The 27,666-nt window shown below is 41.7% G+C and overlaps 1 protein-coding gene across 1 annotated transcript in view; it reads right to left on the bottom strand.

Moving 5' to 3' along the window:
- Positions 1-26,561, bottom strand: part of wwox (WW domain containing oxidoreductase) — a 123,349-nt gene extending 96,788 nt beyond the window's left edge. Inside the window, exons 1-5 of the mRNA XM_041037892.1 lie at positions 26,347-26,561; positions 25,361-25,425; positions 24,909-24,966; positions 24,622-24,791; positions 15,675-15,781 (exon numbers count right to left, since the gene is read on the bottom strand). Coding sequence (XP_040893826.1) covers positions 15,675-15,781; positions 24,622-24,791; positions 24,909-24,966; positions 25,361-25,425; positions 26,347-26,453 — 507 coding nt within the window. The 5' untranslated portion in view covers positions 26,454-26,561. The remainder of the gene's footprint in view (positions 1-15,674; positions 15,782-24,621; positions 24,792-24,908; positions 24,967-25,360; positions 25,426-26,346) is intronic.
- Positions 26,562-27,666: the final 1,105 nt, after the last annotated feature.

The following is a 27,666-nucleotide window of genomic DNA, read 5'->3' as shown; positions in this document are numbered from 1 at the left end:
TCAGCTAAATGTAATAAGGTTGTGTTAAATTGAGTTGAGCTGGGACAGTAGACTGACTCCCTGCCTGGGGCATGAACTGAGTGACAATAAGCAGGAGACAGATCTGAATTTTATAAACTGATATGCAGACTATGCATTGTCTGTTGCATAAACATTTTTAAAAGTTTAGATAATTAAGAAGGAAAAGAAAATGTACAAAAGGGTTAAAAACAGACAATTAGGCAGCAACTATGGATTGAGGATGCTTGGATTTGAAGAAATCTGTGCACATTTATTGCGATGGGCAAATGAGAAATCCCTTTTCTTATGGTACACCCCAAGAACCTAAAAAACCCTGAATGAAACATCAGTATTAAGTTTGGTCTATCACCCAAAGCTGCATTAGGTCTCTCCTCAGTTTGCTCCTTAATTCCATCAGAGTAATCCCACATTATTGCCCTCTAACAGTACCCTAAACGGAGAATAAAAAGTTTGCTCCCCTCTAGCAGTGTATTACCAGGAAACAACAGGCCCTCTCCTCATTAAGTTATAGATATAAATGCTCCAAAGCATGAAATTACCCCCGAGCCTCCCTCTCCAAATAACCTGGTTTGCAAACAAATGATCCGAGCACAAGCAGTAAAAGGCAGATTATTAAAATAATAGGAGGGATTTAAATTTGCATCCACAGAACAATTCAGCAAAGGACTGTGCAATTACTCCTCTCCCTCCTCTTCCCCTGTTCATTCCACCTTTCTACTGGCAAGCAGAGTCCCTTGTACTTTATTGTGTCCATCTGTTCTTTCAAAGAGACAGAAGCAGACTTGGGCACCGGTACCTTCAGGTGTGTTTCTATGCGGTGAGCCAGAGAAGTATGTGCACTTATGGGGTAGTATCTGGTATTATTGTTTACCTTGATCAAAGCCACTGTGAATTCACATGTATGTATTTTCTTGTTTTCCTCGGCCCCCACCTTAACATCTTGGAAGACAGAAATTTCCATCTTACGCTATGATAAATATCTAACTTTATCCTGAGACAATAACAGTCCCTCCTCCTATGCTGGAGTAAATGTGAAGCGATGAGAGAGTGAGGTGAGCAGGAACGGACGAGGCAAAGGGTGCTCAGGTCTGCATTACCTCTGAGTTATGGCCTCCATTTGCATCTCAATCAGTCTCTTTGGAGAGCCCACCACCTTGGTAACACCCCCATCACACCGCAGCCACCCCGCGTAATCAGGGAGATTTAGTGGGACTGGCAGCCTACCGTGGGCACCCCCTGGCTGGGGCTCGCAGCTCATTCCCAGCCCCTGGTCTTGCTAAAGGCCCTTTGGGCCACATCCAAACACAGGAGAATGGCAGCACTTAACAAGACTGAGGAAGACCAAAATAGACGAGCAGCAGGAACAAGCCATAAAACAGAGGGAAAACAAAGCACCCGAGTGATTGTAATAGATGTTCCAGCGTAGATGTCTGCATAGTGTTCTGTATTGCTGCCTCATTATAGCGGGAGAAAAAAGAAAACAAACTTGAACTTGTGACCTTAGGTGAGAACATTTTATCTCAGAGTTGATGATGGCACTGACACCATCCCACTCCTCCCCTGCAGCACAAACAGGCTCTCTCTAACATGTAATGGGAGTATGTGCACCCACAAACACAAGCATACGCACATGCACACACAGCTACATAGTGTGATTTGCAGATAGTGAATGCTCCACTTGAGAGTTGCCTCTCTAGTTAGCGCTGTCTCATGGCTGAACCCTGCTAAGGTATTATTACCTACACTCAGCCCTATTGATATTGTGACTCCGGCATCTGTTCACCTCCTTGTTACTGCCTGGACCACAGCACAGCCTCCTATCTGACTGTGTGCATGAAACGTGTGTGTGTGTGTGTGTCTGTACCCGCTTGTTTGTGCGTGTGTGCAGCCCAGACCTCTGGGGTAGAGAGTAGTCACTGTGCACAGTAGAAGACAAGAGGCTGAGGAGGCTAATAGAGAAACACTCGACACACCAGGGGCCTAATCAACTGCGAAGGACATGTACCCGTAGCTCCAAACCACTCTCGAACACAGATGCACTCTGGCCTTTCTTTCTCCCTCTAATCTCTCTGATACTGTAAACTCCAAACTGCCTGCACGGACGCCACATCGCACAAAGACTTTGTAAGTGAAGCTTGTCGAAAAACAACAATGAAAGAAAAGACAAGACTGGAAACCAAAACTTTGCCTGCAAACAGATGGCTCAGGTGAGTGGAGGAAAATACTGCGCAAAAGGGAAACAGGAGGAGACTGAGGACTGAAGATGGAAAGACTAAGAATGAGGAGCTGAGTTTCAGTTATCAGAATCAAATATTAGTGGGGAAAAAACTGGGGAGTGGGCAACATTAATCAAAGTGTTCACCTAGTGGGCAACCATATGGCAGATCAGCACGCCAACAGTGCAAACTTGCTGATCTTCAGTAACGGGGTGCAATTAATTCCACTGGCTGCATTCATCTCTCCCTCACACACTGAAGGGGGTGGGGGGGTAGAAAAGAAGAACAGAGAACAGAGGAGGGTTTGTTATGACTCTTTACTCTTCCTCCTCAACTCTTTCTTCCTTGTTCTCTCTCTCTCTCTCTCTCTCTCTCTCTCTCTCTCTCTCTCTCTCTCTCTCTCTCTCTCAAAGCAGAGGAATCAAACCCAGGTGATGAATGAGGTGGACACAAGGGCCTCAGGTAGCTCCTGTGGCGATGGTGGGGGTAGTGATGGGGGGGTGGGACAAGAAAAAGTGGAAAAATTAGGAGGGTGAGAGAGGTGTAGACAGCTCTGGGCAAGGGAGAAGTTTATTCTAAGATTTGGCCAAGGAATTTGTACATAGGCCTTAAAATTAATGTTTAGGTGTATCTTTACTTTCCCAACCAAATTTTTTTCAAATTCAGTGCAGGAATTAATTCAATATCAGATTCTTCCCTATATAAAAAGAAACAGTCATTCAGTGACTGACATTATTGCTAAGACAGTAAGGACTGTATTTAATAAAAGTGTACAGAGAAAAATGTACCAACAACATGACTAAAATGACAGTTAGAATGCCATTCTGTTCACAAACCACCATAATGAATGGAAGGCACGCACAATACCACTGGTCAAAAAATAAACCCTCATAAATTCTCTTTAAATCCCATTATCTGTCCCACATAATAGCTGTTTCTGTGCAAATAAAACATAGTGCTTATTAACACTTTCCAGCTCTCCCAAAAATAGTTGTAGTGCCTGTAAAATCCTTTGAACAGTGGCAGAAACTTTGTGCAAAGGTCTGTAATTTGCATAAAATTGTCAGAGAGACAGAATTAAAGTTTGCCCTCTTAGCAACTGAGTGGCAAAAAAAGAAAAAAGTGCAGATTACCCTCAAAACACAATCTCAGTATATCTGGACACAGGCCTCTCTCTCTCACTGTTTTGTTTTGTTTTTTGTCAATTTATTAAAATGTAAATTAAAGGAGCAAACATGGTAATGATAAGTGACGTCATTCTCAATCATTTCTGTTTCAGCTGTATAGCTAAAGCTTTTATGAGAGAAGATGGTCAGCGTTTGAGAATTCACACAGTGAGCTGGTAGAATAAAGTGAGCACAACCTGACCACACATACACACACACACACCTTCATGGCTCTCAGACCTCTTTTGGTTTTATGTAAAATTAGCGTCTCCCCTGGCTCTTAACACGAGCTCATCTCCATTAGCCGCAACCTAGTAAAACTGGCTCCTGCAAATGAGTTGTGGATATGCATTCCCCTGGCCCTCTCATCTCTCCGATCCATACAAATATACTGCAACTGCTATCTCATGTCCATATCTCTGTTAAGTCAGCTCATCCCATAGGCCTAGTCACCATACCACCCATACCAATATCATAAATGACTGTGGGGGAAGCCTTCATTAGGGCAGCATTGCCCCTCCACTCCTCTAATCAGGACATTTTCTTTGAGCGCGTTGGGATGGTGCTTTATGGCCCAAATGGGGCTCTGTTAATGAGGAAGTATACGTGTCTCCATTTCCTGTCTAGCCAGGTCGGCAGTTCCTGTATTTGGCCCTGTTATAATCACGAGGCGTTTTTTTTTAATGAGCTATATTCATCTTGGTCACACATCAAACACCACACAGACATACAATAACAGAATAAATGAAAAGACACACATAATTAATTACACCACAAAAACACACTAATACTCAAACATTCTGATATAGCCACGCAGTTTATAACCAAGCTTTGGAGCTGGAAGGTAATAAATTACGAAACGACTGTCAGGAAAGAAGACGCCTTCCTCTCTTAGACATGGGGTGTGACTATTCACTGCACTCCAAGCAACATGAGTTTAAACCAGTATGATGACAGCTGAATTATTGCAATGTCACAGTAAATTCTGTTACAGTGTTCCCACAAACTCTGTGCTGTTTCACATTCTGCTCTCAGCCGACTCATTCTTCTCAATCTCCCTCTCTGCACCTCTGATCTCTCACTGTCCCTGTCTCTCCTTCCCTCCATCATCCCATCTTCGCTCCCAGGCCTCGTTGACATTAACCTGGAGCACTCACATTTTCCCATGGTTCTCCATGTTGCTCTCCACATGTCAGAGCAGGAGGCTTTATGGCCCACATCCATCAGCGTCACATGCCAGGATTTATGGGAGATGGAGTCCAAACCTGATCGCTCTGAATCAGTCTTGCTGAAGCCGACCCCTGGGCCGCTGTGGGATGTAATGGATGAGCATCCTCGCCACACCACCCCCACCTCACCTCGCTCATTCCTTCACTCTCTTCTCCTTCCATCTCTCTCCACACACCACACTCTGCACTCCTACCTTCATCTCTTGTGATTTTACCTCCCCTCTGCCCGTCAGTCCAGTCCTCTTGCTTGCCCTAGCTGGCTCATCTTGATCATTCATTCAAACCTAATGGAGATGTGGTTACCAAAAATTAATGAGGCAGACTCACTCAAGGAAATATCCAATTGCTCATGTACCCGCATACACTCACACAGACATAGGCGCATCATTCATTGCTGTGTGTACGGTTTTATTTGGGCTAATTTATCATGACACTGTATTAATAGGCAGCAGTGCCCTTCAGAGGAGAGATGAGAGGCACCAATTAACTCCGTTCACCGTTCACTGCTACAGACAGACCTGTAGGAATGACAAAGATCTGTCAAATTACTCTATCCTCTAGCAGCTCGCCGTGTATCACAGAACACCACTGTGAATGACAAGGGAGAAGAAGCTCAGTGGATGATCAAGTATAAATGAATTACAGAAATCATATTTTTCCCCAGACATCTGCACTTGAACTTTGTACTTCTACACCTGCTCTGAAATACCAACAGGAGTTTAAAATCTTTTCTCCTCACCCAACTAACCTTTAATTACTGTTGCTACGACTGTTAAGACTGTTGGTTACTACTGCAGGTAGTAAGGTAGTTAGCAGGACATGGTAATATTTGCAGTTTACTTTAGATCCAGTAAGCGCACTGCACACTGTCTGTTTGCCTGTGTATTTCTGGTCTTGGAATGGCTAAAAAAAAAAAAAAAAAAAAGAGAGAGACCACCCACCAAACTCCTTTTAACTCTCTTACTACAGTGCCATGCACACCACGAGCTGGACAGCGAACAGGACAGCCATGCCTCGTTACAGTTAATAAGCTAGAACTGGATGTTTGCTGTTCAGAGGAGAGGTTTGCAAATAGTCAATCACTAAAATAATGCTTAAAAGTCAACTGTCCATTCAGAAGATAATAACCCAATCCATTATGACAGCACTGGTGGAACAAAAAGCTCACCAGAGTTTGACACATCATGTTTCCTCTTCATAGCATCCAGCCCTCAGCAGAATTAATCAGCAGAGCCCCTGCGGTCTACACATAGTGCTGTGACTGAGGGAGTTAGAGGTTAAAGGTCAAGCTGTGTTCACTGGTTTACAGCAGGTTTTATTACAGAGTTATTTGATATATTTACCCAACCTGTTCACCCTCTAACCTGCCTCTATATAGAGCTGGTTATCTAAAAGTTGTACAGTAAACACCCACACACATGCTCATTTCTCAACTGGAACACGTGAAATAATATTGCCCTGCGGCCCCCCAAACAGGTCCGGACCCTAATAAAGGATTTACACTATGAAAGAAACACAGTGAGGCAGTTCCGACACCTCTGAGCCTCCCTCAACATACACGCAGACACACACACATGCACACAAGGGCTGTGCCTGGTCACAGGTCAGGAGAGCCTGTAGCTCTCTGTAGTCCAAGGGAGCAGAGCCATTTGAACCTGTAATATGCTCCTTTCTCCCCTGGTGCCACTTGTTGGGGTTTTAGTGCAGTGGAAATTACACCTGCTCTCTAGCCTGAGACCGCTGAAACTGGGGATTACAAACACACAGACACATGAACACACAGGTAAACCTTAGAAGAACTCCGAACATGAGCATTCACACAACAGCTGTATGACAGATGAAGGGGAAGTGTTTGTGTGTGGGTGTTTGTGTGGGTGGGTGTGCATGTGTAATGTTGCATTTATATCCCAACATCACTGATCAACAAAACATTTTATTGGAGTGCTTCACACACCATTAATACACTGGTACCGTTTTGAAAGTATGAGCAGCCCAAATAGCAATAACAGATTAACAGCCCTGCTCTGCATCTACCAGGCGAACCAGCTCAGTGGATGAAAGGAATAAAGAATATGATCCGGCTTTAAAATCCAAACACAGTACACATAAGAGAAAAAAATAAAGCTTTATCTATATCATAGATACAAGATCAACCCTATGTGCCATAGATGTGTAAGATTAGGATACTAGGCTTAATCACTGGTTAGTGAGGAAGGCCGCTTCATCATCGAAATCTTCAACCAAAATGAACACAACATCTAGCCTACTCTGCAAGTCAAATGTGAGCTGAGAGATAATCATTGATATGGGGCAGGAGAGAATGAAACTAATAAAAAGGCAGTGTATCAAAGTATCGCAGTTAAGCATTAGTCACGTGAGGGCAACTACGCCACAACTCTGGTGTTCTCTAAATGAATCCCCCTCGTCCCATGCTTGATTTATGGACCTGTAAAAACACACGTTGTTTTTAATCTACTGCTGCCTGAATCTGCCTCTCTAATGAAATGTGGATCTGTGTGTGCGTGTGTGTGTCTAAAGGTGTGCATGTGTGTGTGTGTGTGTGTGTGTGTTTGATAATGATGTATTGGCTGAGGTCTGATTCTTTGAGCATGAATTTTCTCTCTGATAAATATGCATTCAGTTACACAGACTGATTAAGCTGTAAACCAGTGTTAACTCTGTGTCAAAGCACATACAAACACACCCACATATACATACTTGGATGCATACACACACACACACACACACACACACACACACACACACACACACACACACACACACACACACACACACACACACACACACACACACACACACACACACACACACACACACACAAACACACATGCACACAACTTCCCAGAAAATAATGATAGCTGTGCCTGGGGCAGGATTGTTTGGATGCCTGGAGCGGTTCACTGATATCAATTCCATGAGACCTGACTGCAGAGGATATCCTATAAACACAAGACAAGGCTCAGAGACACAGCCATATCAGCAAAAGCCAAGTCAAAGCAAAAGTCAAGCAAAAGTCAAGAAAGATGATTTGCAAAGTTCTGCACCAAAATACTAAAAAAATACTTTAAAAAATATTTTTTTAAATACTACCAAATTAAAAACAAAATAGTCATAATCACATAGTAAAAATTAAATGACGTCAAATGTGCTTAAAAGCACTCACACAGTATCTTCATGATTCCACACATTTTTGACTACAGAGAGCTTTGCTGTTGTTCTTGAACAGTCTGACATTGAAATTGGTGACGTATACTGTCTGAATGGTCGGACATGGCAGCCGTTGATTTGTTGTGACGTACTTGTCTGTTCATTAGCAGACAATCCCTCTGTCCTTCACTGCAAAAACAAACTGACCACAGGCTACACACACGTACACACGGTCCTCTCCTCCATTTTTTTCCCCTCTCTCTAATATGTGACATGCAATCAGACACGGAAATGCGGGCCACCAAACACATGCACGTATATACACACACACATACTCATTAAGTTCCCATCTCAGGCCTGAACATACTCCTGGTGGGTTATGAGAGATGATGAGAGACAGCATCAGACAATTTAAATCTCATGGAGACATCAAACACGGAATTACATCTAATTAGCCTATTGCATCTCCTATGTACTTTATCATGGGATCTGAGAGCCTATGCTAATTTCAAACTGCGCTAAAGATGCTAAAAGAGCTTGGGGTAATAGCAGATAAATGTTATAGCCGGTTGCCAGATGGTTTCTGCATTCAGCATTACTATGTTTGCTTGTTTGGCAGACATCAACTAAGCCTGGGTCTATTTGGCTGCAGCTTATTACAACTGGCTCATCTCCTGATTTAAAACATTACAGTGTGTGCTGGACTTGTCTCTCTGTGGTCAGCACTTCTCAGACTTCAATAAAAACATTCTTTGCTGGCAGAGAGAGAAAGAGAGAGAGAGAAAGAGTGAAAGAGATCCAAGCAACCTCTCACCCCTCTCATCATAAGAAGCCCTCGTCCCGGGGCTATGAGCCCTCCTTCAGAGGGGCGAGTGAAGGAGTAAAGGATGAGAGTCTGTCAGGCTCAAACAACAAAGAGGTGCTGCCTTACACATCCTTCCTCAACCTGTCCCCTTCAGTGGCAGTGACATCATTTAAATCATTTAAATCCTCCCCAACATGACCTATGGCAAGTGACCCGTCATTCTAACGCTCACACCTCCATGTGAGACGGCTGCCGAACTGCTTATTTAGCAGAAAATACCACACGGCTAACTATGTGATTTATTCAAAATTATTCCTCCACGGTGCTCCTTCACACAGAGCATTTGCCCATAGTTCACTGTGGTCCAGGCAATTAGGGGCAGGCCACACCTCTTCAGGAGACAGAGCACCTGGCAATAGCAGACAGACATAAGGAGGAGGAGAGCGGAGCCGCGCACAGCTTTTCACGACAGGCTGGAATAACTAAGCAGAGCAGTGAGAGAGAGTGAGGGAGTGAGGAATGCAAGCCAGGCACTTTAGGATTCATTTAGGTTCCCCATCTCCCTGGTCACTTTATTAGCAGTCTGGGAAGAGTGATGCATGTCCCAAAGCTATGCAAAATGCATAATCAAGCATTTAAATACACACCATGTGGGTGGGTGTGTGCAATGACCATGCACGTGCATGTACGTGTGTATACATACTGTACTTGTGGAGAGTATTACATAGATGCACACTCACATACACATATGCGCACACACACACAAAATGCTTACGACTGTAAAACCTCAAGGTATTCAACTCTTACACTTATATACTAACAGTCTATACTACACAAAGCTTCCTTTAGTACTCCCACGAGCTGCTTTGTAACCGTCACCTGTGTAATGTAAAGAAATCCTCAATGGTATATTACACTAAATCCTATTGTAGTTCCAGAGCTCTGTGTGGTTGCTTGTTGGAGGAATCAGAGCTGGATAAATTTGAGGAAAAAGGGGGTTTCCTCATCAAATTTACATATCGCAATTCCGCCCTCATTCCATCCATCCTCTCTGCTCTCTTCAGCACCAAGCCGACATAGAGCACAGTTGGGGATGTGGGACGTCTTTATTCCCAGTTTACGGACGGAACACAGGCAGGAAACAAAGAAATAAATAAGTAAATCCAGAGATATGAGAAGGTCTCCCCAGAGAGGGGAACGCGTGCTACTAATATGCGAAGAAACAGACCGATTTGCACAATGCCTCATCCTGAAAATAAGGGACAGCCACCTCTCCCTCAATGATTCAGTGGATGCACCTGAGATTGGAGGAGAGGATTGGGAGAGCAGGGAGAGGTGGAAGCGTAGGTATAATGTTGGCATAGTCTAGGGACAGTCTGAAAAGGAGCTCTAGGGCTGCTTAAGTACAAGCTTCGACATTACCAACAACAATCTGCACTGGATTTATCTGAGCTTTAACACTGTGTGCGTCAGCAAAACCACATGCAAAAAAAAAAAAAAAACACCACTTTTGCCTGTGCTTTTTAAGGAAAGGAAGTGCACCACATGAAACAGGTATGTTTTAATCAAAGAAAGTCAGAGGAACTGCTGTTTTGCTATTAGCTGTTGCCTTGTTTTTAGGTCAAAAGGGGAAGAAAATAAGCTTGTGTGTGTTCACATGATGTTATAACATTTAAGGTGGTTGTGAAATCACATTAGGAAAAACAAGCTAAAGGTCAAATGCTGCAAGATATAAAACCTAAAAATTATGAACTATGATCTACTGGGCTCGCTGGCAGCGGAGATGAGTGATACAGACCTGCTCACTGACCTGGGAAATGGGATGCAATTTCCTTAATCATTTTGGGAGAGAGACGAAGACGAAAAAAAGTGTTACAGAATCGGTGAGTGAATGGAGGGGGGCACAAGTCTTTTGAGGTCTTTCTGAAAGACGAAAAAAAAGAAAGAAAAAGCCAGGGAGCGAGGGAAGAGGGGGGAAGAGTGACTAAAAGAGCAGCATCCTGAGGCCCTGGAGGGGGATGCAACCGACCAGGTCAGCATTTCACATGTGTCACTTCCTGTTGGCCTCGGCGGGAGGAGCATGGCATGGCATGGTGGCCAGCGGGGGCACAGAGCCTGTCAGACTGACACAGGAGGTTATGCACCAGGCAAATGGACAAATGCAGGCACACATGCATCAACACAAACACAAACACACACACAAACACACGTCTTCCTCCCCAAACAAGTGTGATTCAGGTTAAATGCAGAGTGAGGGTGCCACAGAAAGGGGTCTGAATGTGTGAATGCATCCTAATGAACATAGTCATGCAAGAAAGTAGTTCTTGAGAAGAAATGTGGAACTCATGCAGAACTCTGCTGCCTCATACTGTTGTATGTAGGCCATGACGCATAAACATGTGACATTCTCATTATAAATCACAGGCTATGAGCGGGAAAAAGCCATTGTGAATCGGGAGGCATGGGAGCACAACTTTACTATATTGCACTGACATCTTCAAGGTGAGACTCTCTTTTTTCCATATGTCTTTCAAGACCTCTTCCACCTCTGCTTTGTAAAAATCCAGTCACTCCACCTGAAATAGCAGGCGCTTGGGAAGGAACATTGTGTTTCATTGATTCTGATGTTACCTTATCCTACAGCACGAGAACCAGCGAAAGAGTATCTACATGGGTAGATTATCTCTCCCTCTCTCTCTCCACACACACACACACACACGTATATATATATTTCTATAGATCTAAAGTCTTGAATGTGATAAAAATGGTGGAGGTTTGTGGCAGAGGGTATGAGTGTATCCTTTGTCTGAGTTTTATATCTAGCAGAGGAACTGTCCGTCTATCGGGCGGTCTGTCTGCCTGTATGAGTGACCCCTGCTTTCCTGTGTGTGTGTAAAACATACTTGGACAATAACGCTTCTTCTTATCGGCTCTCACTCCGCCTGTCTCACTCTGCCTCTCTGGCCCGTGTTAATGCTGCTGTTTGACATTGCAAGCAGCAGGCTTTTTTCTCCCAGCAGCCTCAGTGGACACTGAGCTTTAGCCTAATTGGTTCCAGAGCAGACCCTGACAGAACTCTCTTCAGCGGCACACAGCCATATTAATACCCCCCTGCCACACACACGCGTGCGCACACACACAACACACACACACACACACACACACACACAGAACAACAACAAGCACAGCAATCAGTGACTAGCTCACTAATTAACGTCTTTACAAAGCATCTCATTAGCATGTGTTGTAGAAAGAGGCAGTAGGGGAAATAAGCATTTTGGATTTTTTTTAAAAAAAAAGGAAAGAAATTACAAAATAAGACCACGGCATATGTGTGTGTGTGTTTGTGTGTGTGCTGCATTCTACTCAGGGGCCAAGGGCCTTGCTTGGCCCACCAAGCTTTGGGCTATATCTCAGGGGAGTCCATTACAGCTCTCTGAGGGAGACATTGGAGTCAAAGATAAGCAGAATTTTAAAGGCAATCAGGAAAAATAACTCTCTAGCACGTAACACTTTGGTTGTTAACCAGCAACTTAACCTGCAAGTGATGTGAGCAGAATAGGAGATAGATCCAGCACATTCAGAAAGTATTCAGACCCCTTCACTTTTCTCACATTTTGTTTGGCAGATCCAGGTGTGCGAAGCTTGTTGCGTCATACTGAAGAAAACTCCAGGCTGTAATCGCTGTCAAAGGCGCTTCAACTAAAAATTCTGTCTTGTCATCACGGGGTATTGAGAGTAGACTGATGAGGGAAAATCTAATTACAACGATTCTACCATGAGGCTACAACATAACAAAATGTGAAGGAGACTGAATATTTTATGAATACACAGTAGGTAAGGGGCTGTGGGAACGACATGTAGTCCTACACTTAACATGCAGTTTAAGCATAGCTAAAGGTCAGAGGCCAAGAGATGGAGAGCTTGAAGATTTGCACGGCAGAACTCCCTGAAGGACTTCATATGACAACACTAGGATGGAAATTTTACAATAATCCAGAAAATTACAATGTGCATTAATCAAAGATTTTGGTTCTCAACATCTATCTGGCTTGCCTCTTCTTGGAGCAAATCTGTGTTACTGCATTTTCTCTTTCTCTATCTGGCTTCCCATCTCCTTCTGCTCTCCCTTCATCTCTCCCAGCACCCATCTGCCGCTTAATCCCCTCCTGGTTTTACTGTGGCTTCATCACAGCCTGTAAAAACAGGCCCCTTTGAACCCTATAAAGGCAACCAGCATCAGGCTTATTGTAAAACACAATCATAAGGTAAATGTTTATCCCCTCTCCGCCACTCTAAACTCCCCTAATGAGCCTGCTGGAGGGGTTTCACCTCACAGCTCGAATAGAGGCAGAGAAAACAACACATTCTGCTCAGATTAGACCTGCGGTGGAGATGCAGTTAAAATCCCATCATGAAAACAGTGTGTAACATAAACACAGCAAGGAACTAATTTTATGATAAAAAAGTCAGCAGAAACACAAACAGGTAATACAAACTCTGAAGTGGCAAACAAGCTCTAAAATGTAATGTCAAGTATTAATGAGCAGTTAAATGTGCTAAATATAGAAACAGATATTTTCATCCTAGTTAAAGAAGAAGTACAGGGGAGATTTCTACCAGGAATCTGTAAAGTGTATTGTTCTGTTTATATTGTTCCTGGCAGAGCACAGTATGATTGCCAGGGAAGGATAAACCCTCTGACCTTGCTCTTCCTAACAGCCAGTGGCTGTTCTGACCTGCCCATTATCCCTCTGTGACCCCCCTTATTATACCCACTGTCAGTACATGGCGCTACGCTGAACCGCACCGCCCTGCACTGCGGATGAGCCATCACTCTCACCTCCGAACGGCAACGCTAGCCCACACAGCCAGACACACACAGACAAGAGTTAGAGAAAGAGAGAGTTCAGAGTAATAGTAAGCAGGTAGTTAGAGGTCAGAGGTCCTGTGCAATCGGGACAGCAGTTCCACTCCTGGCAGCCAGAGCGGAACTCTGAGAGGGACCTGGAAGTAGATATGATGACCTTTTGTACAGAGGACCCCAAAATATACCCTCTTATCAAAATGACCTTAACGTAGGAGCATGGGAAGGCGAGCAGAGCCCATCCATCATCTTAAAGATTAATCCTCCTCTCTATTCTTCTCCTGAATCTATTAATAATGTCGCCAGAGGGGAGAATTTGCAGCAAAGATTTATTCTGATATTGTGACTTTTATTCATTAGCCTATAACAGGGGGATTCCTTGAGAAGGAAATATGGAGTGAGCTTAGGGAATGTTAATTCACTACTCATGCTCCATTTGAACTATGCAGAACTCTATTAACTCAGTCTCTATTAAATTTGCTGACAATCTGTACATGCCACATGCAAGTGTACCACAAATAGAGGAGATTATCATTCACACTGCAGAGGTCACCAGTCATTTAATATTTTGAAACAATTCTGCGCAGCTTCCATTTGTTAATTAACAAAACATTTAACAACACCTTGGATAACACTGTGGCAGGTGTGAAGCTTCAAAATCAATTTGACTACAAAATCTGGTACTTGGATCAGAGCTTTTCCTCACTCATTTAGACAAAGCAGCTACATTAATAGATCTGTACACTGGATTTCACAGTGTGGAGCGGCACTGACAGCCCCAGGGGCATACTTCAATTAGAGACTTGGGTGAGTTTAAACACTGCGGATCTACTCTCGCTCTAAGGCGTTTGTCTCTCTCTCTCTCTCTCTCTCTCTCTCTCTCTCTCTCTCTCTCTCTCTCTCTCTCTCTCTCTCCCCCTCTCTTCCTCCCTCTCAGCCTCTCTCTCCATATCTGCGCTGAGCACTCACTCTCCTTCTTCTTCAAGTCCTGCTCTCTGTAATCAACCCAGTGCTAATGGCTTATTCTTTCTGCTCCAGCACCCACATTTCACTTGTTTATTTTCCCACACTCGTAAATCTGGTGACGCGTCACAAGCGCAGCGATATTAGAGCAATAATCTCAGGTAATTATCAGATGCCCTCTCTCACTTTTTCCTCCCTCTCCCTCCCTCCCTTTAACTTTCTCTCTCCTTCTCTCACTTACTTTACACAGAGACACCTATACAGAAGTTTCTTCACCTTTCCTGAGAAGTGTGCTGGTAGTTTGTGAGAACCTAAACGTAAAGACTTGTTAAAGGTTTCTCTTTAACACAGGAGTATGTGGATCATAGAGAAATTTGGATAAATTATTTAATGTCACAGAAATAATGTATCTAAGATGTGTCATACACCCACTATTCACACTGAAACAAGTCAAGTAAATTTTCATTTATACAGCCCCTAATCACAAATTTGTTGAGGGAAAAAAGGGAGTAATGGACAGACATAAAACAGATCTCGTATATACAGAAAACATCAAATGAAAATATCAAATGAAGGAAGTACATATATATACGTCATACATATTACATGACATATGTTAAATGATAAAGCTCACAAAATTACATTTTGTTTTTTTTACAGCCAACAAATCCCATGAAAAAGACTAAAGCCAGCTGTGGATTGATCCATCTATCAAAACCATCCAACCTTTCCACACTATCTTTGGATCTCAGCCCAAAAAAGTGAAAAATATGTACTTTCATTTTTTTTAAAAACAGTTAAATAATTTCCCAAAACAGCTGGGCACTGTAGTTTTTCCTAAATATAACTCAAAGAGCATTAATGGTGGATTTGTTGGGGGCTTCATTCTATAGCGGATTTATACACATTTGGTACGCCTGTAAGTGTTTATGGTAGCAACATGGCATATGTATGATTCACTCAAAATAAACTACAGTGCCCATATTCATGGTGATGAGGGAATAAGTCACCCAGTGCAACAAAGTGGCTCACTAATGTGTTTTAGGTAGTTTTTGGATAATGGATGTCTGTGGCAAAGAGGAGTAAGATACATCAAGCTTTGGCCACCCAGCCAACATCCATTAGAGAGATCAATTCATTCTTACTTTTGGTCATTTTTATAACATTTTTTTGCAAGTAAGAAAAAAAATAGAGAATATCATCAGAAAATTGGTTGATGAAGATTTGCCCGTCACTTACCCACTCCTGCTGTATGAGGCTAACGGCCTTGCTGGCCCGGGACAGATTTCGACACGCCAGGATCACATGGGCACCATGGAGAGCAAAAGACCTGGCTGTCTCAAAGCCTGAGACATGAGGAGGGAGACAAAGAGACACACAGACAGATAAAGACATGAAGAAAAAAAAATTTATGAAAGCGTGAAATGCTTCAAAGATTAGTTTTTTTCTGAAGATAACTTTGATTCTCAGGGGTTGAATCTAATGGGGTGGTGGTGGTGATGGTGGGGGCTGGGGGTGGTGAAAGTTAAAATCCCTATCAATTTTCCATATAATTTCTTTCATTGAATAACCCAGTGGTCTAGTAGAGGGAGTTAATCATTTCTCTCTGAAGTGATGTAACTGATGGAATTATTGTGGTTCAAGACTTCTTCCTCTCGTCTTAGATAAAGTTTTGGATCTGACCACCGACTCCCGAGAAGGTATCTGTGCTCATACCGGGTTAGAGAAAGGGAGGTCGGTTATTATTAATTATGTTGGTAATTATGCAGTGATGGCAGTAATTATGAAAACATGGCTCATAATAGAGGGGTGTCAAATGAACAATCGTACAGACATGACATTCAGACTGCACCTCGGTGTGATATTTCAGAACATCAAAGGGGCCTATGATAAGGACATTTCTCTCATGAAACGAGGTCCACAGATACGCACAGAATTTATCAGTCCAAGACTACTTCATGGCTCCATCCAAATCATGTAGTCACGATAAAACTGACAAAAACTGAAGATAGAGGGAGAGAAGTTCATTTCTAAATTACAAGTCTAAATGGGTCATTTCAACCCGTAGGTTGAATTAATTTATGAGATTAACTTTTTTCCTTCACCGTATTTTTATTTCCTTTGACATTTACTATCCTTCATAGTCTCGTGGAAAATTTCAACAACGTAGAGCAGCATCACATTTTTCAGTCCCACCTCTACAATAAATACAAACCACAGTCAGATAGACACATTCACAGTGTGAGTGCCCTGATTGACAAACTGACAGGCACAATAATTGATTGTGGCAAAGAGGGTCTGAGAGGCAGAGTGTATCAGAGGGTGGATTAATATGAACTGTAATTAGATTGTATGTCTTAATCTGATTTTCATTAAGAGCAAAACTGGGAGGCCTAATTGTGAGGAGAGTGTTGAGGACTAATATCTATTAAAACTCAAAATTGGAGTAGGATTGGAAGCCCTTTCTGACAAGTGAAGCATGGAATTAAATTATATGACACCTTATTAGGTGTAATGGAGGGGACTGTGGCTGTGAGCGGAGATCATTTCACTCAGAGGAAATGGAAATGAAAATAAAAACAACATGACAGGAAAAAACGAGCAGTGTTACTCCGGGAGTAAATACGCGCTTTGAATTTGCAGGTGGAGCAGCAGGCTTTAGGAAACAAATGTCATAAAATCTTCTTCACGTCATACAAAATATCTGCATTTTCACTATAATTTAATTTAAATGGCTGATGAATAATTTTTTAAAAATCTACCTCGGAAAAGAATGTGTCTTGGAAGATTGTTACAGCAAATTTGAAATTTAAAAGCAACATAAATTTGCAAATGATCTAAAAAGGATTCCAAACATGCCACAATTTAAAAGTATTTTTTCAGCCTTTATAAATTGGACACGAGTGCTGGCTGCTGGTAAACAACAACACCTCACCCTCACTTGTTGTGTGTACAAACCATGAAAGTGAAATTAATCGACACCAGTGTTTTCCATAATGGAGAACAAATTAGAATATGGCAGCAACAACAGCAGCGGCACCGAAGCCATGTATTTCCAATGACAAATAACAAGGGCTTGACATTAATTGTGAAATAACGAGAGTGGCGTTGCTGTAACAGAGACTCCCCGCCCTCTCACCCATGTTGCCGGTGGAGAGGGCCGCACTGAAATTAGTTCCTGGTCAGGTGTACAACAAAGAGAGCCTGTTTCAGCATTGTACACTGATGGCGGAACATGACGAGGGGTCAGAGGGAGGTTTCTTTTGCTCTGGTGGATCGACAGACGCCATGAGCTGTTTTACAACACACAGGAGGCCTGAATATTACACTGCACAGTTATGATCTTCCAGGTTCTTCTGTCTAATCAGACAACAACACGGCAAACACGGAGATATACAGAGTCTGATTTTCGTCAGAACATTTTTTAAAAAGTGTGGGATGAGATTAACTCAGTTCAGCCCAGTTAAAGCAGATCCTTTGATTGTGTGCTTGTTCAATCAAAAGATTCACAACATAACAAAAATACAGTAAATGGCTCAGCTATTGTTGGAAAATTTGCTTTACTGTGTATGTATAAATGTGTAAAATGTATAAAAAATTGTGTAAAATGTCCATTAAGCAGTGAATGCTCTTCATGGTACATTAGGATCCTGGCCCTACTGATATCCCCCAATAATGAGTGTGATTTAGTGATTTCACGCTTTGTTTGTCCTCCCTGGCCCGCCGCCCCTCTCTGGATCCCCCTCGTACACAGGTGTATTGGCTCAGTGTAATGAGATCATTACCAGCCTCGTCAGTAAACGTGTTTATTTGGCAAACGGAGCCGCCTGCTCCTTCTCTCTCTTGATCTGCATCCAAAGAGGCATTTAACTAAAATAAGCTCCGCAGTACAATTGGGCAAACAGAAGTCAATTCAGATCATTACAAGACCTGTGGGTAAACATGTCGAGTTCCCGCAATCCCCTCTCGCCACAGCTGAATTTGTGGCCCGGAAGAACACGAGAGCAACAAGCATCATGAACAGCCCACATATCACCCCACCTCAATGAATTATATGCCATTTTTAACCGTAATGCACAACATAAAAATATGTTGTCTGTTACATTTCTGAGGCCACGAATAAATTTGCTAAATATGTGACTGTTAATTACAGTGTTTAATTCTATGTATCTCTTACTAGCTTAATTTGGTGCAGTCAATTTGATTTAGTCATAAAGATTTGTTAGACTTTGAGTTGGTAAAGTGTTAATAAATTAATTTATTCAAACTGATGCGGGTCTCGAGCAAGCAGCAGACCCTCTCCACATGGTCCAGTGCTGCCACTGCACTGTCAGTGACATGTACGCTACTTTCTACTGACAATGCCACTTTTTTAGAAAAAGATTTTTAGTATCACTGAATATGCCTTTGTTATCAAATCAACAGTAGGGAGATAACAGGAAACGAGGGGAGAGAAAAATTGGGAATGACATGCAACAGAGGTCCCTGGCCCGGACTTGAACCCGGGATGTTTCGGTCCATTGTCATTCTTAACCATTAGGCCGCCAGGACGCTCAATGTGAAAACTGCAGTTGTGTGTCTGTCAGTGACACAAAATGATGATGATTTTGTCAGAAATAGGCTTCAACTAACAATTATTTTTATTACTGATTAATCTGCAGATGATTTTAACCAATTAAAATTTGTTGATTTTGTTAAAATTGCATACGCAAGTCAAAGGTAAGGCTGTCTTCAAATGTCTTGTTTTGTGCAAACCCTAAACATATTCAGTTTAAAATTATATAAAAGAAAATTCTGAAACAAGGGAATCAGATAATCAACTGATCTTTTCAGCTCTAGTCCAAATACCAATTTACTGCTCAATATAGAGTAAACTACTGAGTGTCTTTTATTGTATATAGAAAGTAGTAAATAAGTGAACGATGGAGTGATTTCAGACACAGCCTAACTCCTGACTGTCTCTGTGATGAGTGCACCTGTTCCTGCTGCTGATGTGTATTTCTTGTCCCAAGAAGTGAGGAACTGCACAACCCCCCCACACTTTGTGACTTTTAAGATCCCCTCTAATTCCCCTCCATTAGTCCAAGAGGAGGGAGATGTCACCCCAAAAGTGGGATGTATGGTTAGTAATTACAGCCCAAGGTTGAGCTGTTCCAGGCGAGAGCACTGAAGTGGTTCTATTACCCCTCCCTGTCCCCTTCTGCCTCCTTCCTACCCCCCCACCGGTGTCTCCCCATCCATGCAGCACCTACCTAGTAGGTACCCACCCACCCCCCTTCTCTTCCTCTGACCCTCTGTGTCAACCTACAACTCCCTACACAATCTCTCATCATGGCCTCACCCCACGCTGGTCACCCCCGCTGCTCCGTGCAGCCAGACTTACCTGACTACCTCACACACACACTGAGACCAGTAAACTTGATAAACACACACCACACCAAATCACACACATGCAAGGATAAACACAGACCCCCGAAGCCTGCTCATGCACACATATCTCCTGAGCATTAGGACTATTTTCATCACTGTCATCAAACCCCCCCCGCCCCCCCCCCCATCATGTAACTTTCATCCCCTCATCATCCGCAGACTGTAAACTCGATGGGTCTATAAACTACTTGACTACACACAATAACCCAGTACCCTTTCATTTTATTTTACCTACAGCCTTTAAGCACATATATGTATTCCATCCTCTCTCTCTAACCACTTCAGTTCTATTATATTAGAGCTGTAATCATTATTGAACCTTTCTGGCCTCCAGCATAATACTCTTTGCATGTTACACCAGTTTGGGTTTGCATAGTGAATTTTATCCAAGGTTAATAAAGTTGAATAATTTGACTAACCAACCATAACTGGTTCTCATTACGTAGCCAATAAACACATTCATCAGTGAGGACATGAAATGCCCGTTGAAAAGAAATAAAATTCTCCTTCGATTTCCTCAGTGGCTAAGTTCACAAGCTGACACAGAAGAGACAGAGCAGGGCAAGGGCCGGCCGCTGCCCCCAGTGCACACACACACACACACACACACAACATACTATCAGACCTCTGCATATAAACACAGATGCATTCTGGATGTCATCTAAACCACACGCAGCCACTCAGAGATGCTTGGAGACACGCACACCGAGACACAGACACCGCATGCCACCCTCACCAGGAACATCTTCTTATCCATCTAATTCCTCCCACTATGAATAATGCATTTCCCTCCTTACCGACGCTCGGGTTTAACGCATCGCTGCGCGGGTCTTTAAGGGGGTCCTTATTCATAAACAGCAGTGCAGTAAATACCAGAGCTTTGCAGCCAATTTAATGGCAGTTATGCTTAACAAATCTGCCTCAATCTAATGATCAGCCACAAAGCTAGGCTATGGGTTTAATCTGCACACAGAGGCTCCCCCAGCTCTGCGACTCACTGAATATGCTTAGGGATCTCTCCATCCAGAGAGAGGAGAGCACCGGCCTGACACTTAATCCTCCCAACACAACACTAGGATCAACACAAACATAGAACAATGTTAGTCTTTCATGAATAAGAATAACATTCAAAGTCCTAAAACACTGCAGATACAATGCATAGAGATACTAAAACATTATGAAGCGCTCCTTTACAAATCCTTGCTATTCCCCGTCTGGGCCGCCTGAGACTTTTCTGCTTCTTATTCCAGCATTGACCCTGCACCTAAACAACAATACCATGTGGAATTCAGTGCATGCATTTAGATTGAGTAGAGCTTTGCAACTGTAGGTATTGCTCTACAACCAGTCAACGTACAGAAAGGTCAGAAATGTTCAGTTAAAATTCTAAGCATGTCAACATAAAAAAAAAGAATAAACACTGCGCTGAAAACACTCTAAACTTTAAAAAGTTGGCAGGGACTATTCATTTGTTACGAATAATACTACAAACACAATAATACAATACTTCTGTCAGTGCCTTTCTAGAAAAAAAAAAAAAAGGTTAGCAAGAAAAGTAAAATTATGTCTAAACATGCTTCATACGTCAGACATTCAGTACTGGGAATAAAATAGAACATGGAAGACAGCTGGATACGCTTTCCTGAGTGTTTTATTTGAGTGAGACAGAGGGTCAATATGTTATTTCTGACCACTATTACACATACTTTGTGCTGACAACATGGCACCTGCTGTAAGAGCCTGAGAGACTGACGCTGCTCCCCAGGTAGGAGGACACATATATGTAGTTATGCACAGGTCCCAAAAGAGCTGTCACAGGACAAAGATGACTACATGTGCCAAGAGAATACAAATATAGTCTTTCCTCGCCTCAACAAAAAATATTTCAGGAAAGGGCTTACACTAAAAAAAGCATTTTGTCTGTGGAGCCAGCGAGGGCCAGAGATATCACGACAATGGCCCTTTAAGGACAACTGTTCCATGGACCCCTGGCTAGTAAATAACCTGAGAGTTAGTTGATAGGAGGGGAATTAGAGCCTGAGCAGGAGTGTGTAATGGGGATGGATAGGAGGCTCAGGCCTGGGTCACAGCCACTTAGGAATCAATGCAGAGGTACAGGTGTACAACCACAGGTCTATAAGAGTAAGAAAACCTTTAAAGAGAAGGGGGAGAGAGTGAGAGGAGGAGAAACGCGGGGAAACAAAGTGCGATCATTCATTTCCATTATCACAATTAAAAACACCACTCAGGTTGGTACTGGTTTTTAATTTACAAAAGAAAGCAGACAGAGGAAGACTAATGTTGTGAACCGAGCACAGTGATCACATTGGCAAGACAAACCGCATTACTGTCCCGCCTCCCAACACTACGGCAATGAAGCTTCAAGGCTGGTCAGAAAACCAGAGACTATGACATTTCATGCATAAATAAACTCATATGTGTGCTTTTCATGTTCATGTGCACTAAGAACTAAATTAAAGAGCTAAAATATAAATTTGCTAATTAAATAATATCCCACCATTACTAATAAAAATGTCACATTTCCTGTGGAGGAAATAAGCACTGAAGAAAATGGAAATAGCCTTGACACTTGGATTAAAACACTATTGATGCCATTAAAATGCTAAGTGGGTCCAACCAATTGGCATAACCACATTTCACTAGAGGAATGTCAAAGGAGCACACCAGCAGTCGCAATTACTATTAGAATACCTTTAATTATGGCTGATGCATATTTAATATGTGGTAGAGTAAAACAAAGGTTATGTTAATATGGGTTTATTAAGCATTCACACACTATAAAAATGCCCGTGTGTTGTAGCAGTTTGATGCATTTCTTTGAGAAATGCTTTTATTTTCAGATGAACAAATTTTCATTTACTAAACGCATCACAACAAATGTTGAATGTGGATTGTCTTTTTCACTATATATACATATATATATATATATATAATATACTTTTTTTTTTTTTTACAAAGGAAAGAACAGGCACATGTGAAGCTGTTAATATGGTAACATTAAAAACTCAATAGCAACAACATCATGGACCTCCTGTGCCCTCTTGTGGTTAAGGTTATTTGCATTTTCTACATTCTCCCTCTATAATTATTGCTCACCACCTTATATTAAAACGGCAAATAATTTTGTTTTATATCAGAATCCACAGTAATCCAGAAATCTTTTAGAGTGTCCCACAGTGTCCTGTGATGTTGACAGTTTTTCTATTCTCAAAAGCTCTTCAAGGTAACAATGGACTTTTAGTGACGGGCAGAAAATTTTAAGCTATTTAAGTCAGCACCTCTTGTTAGAATTCACCTTTTATTTAAAAATTAATACAGGCCTCCCTTAAATTCAATGCTTTGCATGTTTTGGATTATTTTCCTGCTGGATAATTTATTTCAAATGACTTCAAATAAATCCTCTTTTACACAACTTTAAGACAGGATGAATGGCTGCAGTTGTTCCTGTGCAAGTCACCAACTCCAAAATAGGGGAAACATTCTCACTACTGAATTATTTCCAGCTGGACTGGAAGGTTTATGTACACATCCCACAGCCATCTCTGCATAAGCTCTCTGTCTGCAGCCACAAACTTCAAGTTTGATTTATCTGAAACACTCTGACAATCTTTGACGATGATATCTTTGGCCCATGCTACAGTTTAAAATTAGTTTAAATCATTATTGTCCCCATTTATTATTCTCTGTTTTTACCCAAAGCTTTTGGTAGTTTCATTATTTGTATCCTGGGTGGAGATACAAATTGCTTTATTTGTTTGAATGTTCCATGTTTGGCTTATTTGTGTCATTTTCCACTACACAAATTAACTTCCTCAAAGAAAATATATTCACAAGAGTTCAGTTGAGAAGTTATGTTTGTTGTCAATAAGACCTCACAATTCACACTGTGTAAGGACCATATTTTTGCTAAAACTTGAACTGGATGGTGTGGTAAAAAATTTGAAAAAAAATGTGTATTTTAATCATATAGATCCATCCGTATATCAAAGATCACATAATTCAAATCTGTATTAATTTTAATGATGGTATATGTGTAAAGATGAAGATAGAGGAAGATCAAGGTCAGGAAGGCGTTTGAGTTCACACACTGCTTTGTTCAGTGAAGGTCTCCAGGCTGCTGTAAATCTACATTCTACAGCACTGATTTGCAGCATCTCATAATATACACACACACACAGCAATTACACTGCTGTGACTTTTCTAGGGACAAAGGATTTGAATATAAAGACAATTAACGATTTTATGTTTATTTGATTTCCCTCGTGCTGTCATTATCTACCCCGAACAAAGCAGCAAGTCTGAACAAATGGCCACCACTTGTGCTAATTTAAACTAAAGGAAAGAGGAAATACATTTGTTTCCAAACCATTATATAGTGAGCCATGCATTTGCCGGGTACAAATGGACACCATTCATTACAGTTAACAATGACATCCAATTCAGCCGAGCTAATGAACTTCAATACAATCATGTTCGGTATTAAGGAGTGATTTGTTGAGTCTAAGTGTATCATTTTGGAGGCTAATGTTGATGAATGTCTGACCGTGGAGGGATGGGTACTTGCAGGGAGCAGAGACGCTCTTGTCAGACACCCATCTACTACAGCGTGATACCACATCACCACCTAGTGGTCTCGACCTAGAAACACACTTTCCTGCATGCTGATGATTTCTAACTGAGCTGTGACAAAACATTATTGAACTGGGAAAACACATAAGGACTTTATGAAACTCACCAATGCCTGAGTTGCCCCCAGTAATGAGGACAACCTTGTCAGAGAGGTCCCGACCTTGCAAGATCTCTAGAGCAGCAGTGTTTCCATCATACCGCTTTGGCTTCACCACCACATCCTCTACTGTAAATGCCTGGCGCGGGTCAAAATATGTGGTCCGCTTGTTAATGTGACTGACAATGACAGAGGAAACAGGATGTTATAATAGAAACATAATTCCAGGATAGCACAGTCTAACACATTTGGCTTCTCTGTTACACAAACAGAGGTCCAACTATCAATCTACTTACTCAACGTAAATTATCTGCCCTTTCTCATCGGTTTCTTGCTCCCAACCATACGGTAAATCTGTGGGAAAAGACATCATTTTTATTTGACAGCCAGAATACATTGGAACGAAATTAATATCTTTGCCACAGGTGAAAGTTATATTTAAAAAAACTTTACATAAAGCAAGAAATGAGGCAGCTGTCTAACCCCCTTGCTGTAAAGGTAAGATTATAACCCCATTAGATAGAATACAAGGCATTTTAAACATGTTCCCAAACACTAATTAGACAGAGAAGATTGTATAATTAAAACAGACACTTAATTCTATGTCTTGCTTTAGTAACTTTGAGTGATTTGCGAGCAGCTGGTAACTCTCTTTCAGTCCTTGCTGCAGTTCTTTTTTGCATATTTGACTGACCCTGGAAAAGACAGAAATACATGTAAGACATTGAAAAATGAGAATGAAGCAAACCTCCGGCACAACGCTTTTTCTTTCCTGTCTTGGGGTGCTCCCATTGTGTCTTCATTTCATCGTGGCTGTAGGCACACAGAGACAAAGCAATATTTTATTTCACAGGGGCCTTGGTTTTTACTTTACTCCCTTTACTAATTCATTCAATTTTTCTATACATTGGGGATAGTGCATATTGATCATCATCAATGTTAATGTTTTGCCAAAAGGTTAACATTCATCAGTAATCTCTTGGCTAGTTGATCCATTATGAGAAACAAAAAAGCAAGAAAAAAAATACAAAATCATATTTAATAATATTTCGTGTACAACATAAATGAAACACAAGCTAATGAAAGCTGTTATAGAAAAGACACATGAAATCATAACAACAGCAGATGAGACAAAACAGTACCTAAAATCAAGCACATAACATAACACATTCATAAAAGAAAACAAACAGAACGGGCACACAAGACAGCCACAAGTATGGACATCACATAAGCCTATGGCATGAAAAACAACTTGGAAACAGTCTGACAAATCAGTCATGTCTGTCTATCAATGACAGACACTGATGTAAAAAGCTGTTATTTCTCCAATAACCAAATTTCACATTTTTAGGTGGTATAGGTGGTAGGAAGTACCATGGGTTTGGCAACTTAGAGCACTGCTCCATCACTGATAAGGGTTTTAGGATTTTATATTCAAACAATATCTCTGTCCTAAAGTTATGCATCTCATTTCACCACCGCTCAGTTACTGCACATTACCACAACTACTCGCAGAGTTAAACATCTGCCAAGCAAAAATACGCAAAACCTACCGAAAATCTTTTTAGACTTTTCATGCCGTCAATTCAGATATTACTTTATTTAAACTTGTACAGCAAGCAAGCTCTGTTAGCCACGTACTGGTAACAACGACACGATCCTCTGGTCAAAGCTAAACTCATTTACAGACATGCTGGTGTTTACAGTTAACCTTACCAGAGGGATTACACTTACTTTGCATAGTAGACCCATCCATCTTTCGTAGATCTCTCTTCCCACCCAGGAGGTAACTCATCCTCACTATCTGTATCGTCCATACCTGCGTATTTTAGAGCCGCCATTGCCCAAGCTTTTCGCGTAAACGATGGCGCCACAAACACAAACCAGTAAATAATATCTGCTCTGAAGAGTGAATGCAACTGTCGGAGTGGACACAGCGTCCCACCGGCACTTCCGCAACAACACGATGACGACAGACGAACTGCCTTTTGGGAAATTGAGGCTGAAGATACTTGCGTTGGATATCGCTTTACCAGGATCAGCGTTCCCCAGTTAAACATGAAACATTTAAACGTTGTTATTTTAAATATGTTATCAATAGCAACATAAGAGGCAAAGATAATTAAGACAATCAAAAACATACCAATATTCCTTATGGCTTATTTTAATGTTAGAAATCTACAAGAAATCCATCAGAACACCCCACCAGTTAACATCCAGAAATAATGAACATCAAGAGATAACCAAGCAAAAGCCAGTGAGCAGGGCCTCTCATGCTGGTTCATAACTGAAAACAAAAAGTAATTGACTGTCTACGAGCTTCAAGTGATTGAGAAAAGTTATAGAACAACATATTTGGTCTACTAAGCACTTAATTCCTAACTAAATATTTTTGGTTAACTTAAAATGTAATTAAAGTGGGAGGCACAAAATATGGGCGTGTGTTTATTTTCCACACCTACTAGTCTGCCGACTGCCTGCGTGACCTGCCACTGACCTGCAAACCATTATCCCCATCAGTTCATTATTTTGTGTGCAAAAGCAGCAGTGCTCCCTTGTCCTTGCTACTTTATCTGTCTTCTAACCAGTTCGGTTATCGTGTCCTGGCATGTAGGTGTCCTTTCTGTGTGCTGAGGCTTTGTTTCTAGATGACAGCTGCACAAGTACTGGGAGCCAAGGCACCAAAAGAAGAAGGGGAAGATGAGATGCTTCCCCATTAGCCACGGTCTATCTCTTTTTTGTGTACTCAAGTTGTGTTCAAACAATGTTTTCATAGGCCTTTCTCGCAGAGGACATTTTGATATGTCACCATTGTTATTAGTAAAACTTATCCTACTATGATGAGTCAAAAATAATGTGAAAAGGCCTTTTACTTAATTCTTTCATGTCTTTATACAAACACATTTAGCAGTTTTAAATTTGTAAATGTTTATCTATGTATACTTGGAGTTTAGTGTGGTTCTAAAGCAGGAAGATGGAGCTGTGAGGGGCCACACAAAGACATTTTATCCAGATTAGCTGGTCTTCAGACTTGGGTATTTTCGTGAGTTCCAC

This window comes from Toxotes jaculatrix, chromosome 5 (genome assembly GCF_017976425.1).
Source record: "Toxotes jaculatrix isolate fToxJac2 chromosome 5, fToxJac2.pri, whole genome shotgun sequence".
Lineage (NCBI taxonomy): Eukaryota > Metazoa > Chordata > Actinopteri > Toxotidae > Toxotes > Toxotes jaculatrix.
The sequence above is the reverse complement of the archived record's forward strand: the minus strand, read 5'-3'. Positions and strand labels throughout refer to the sequence as shown.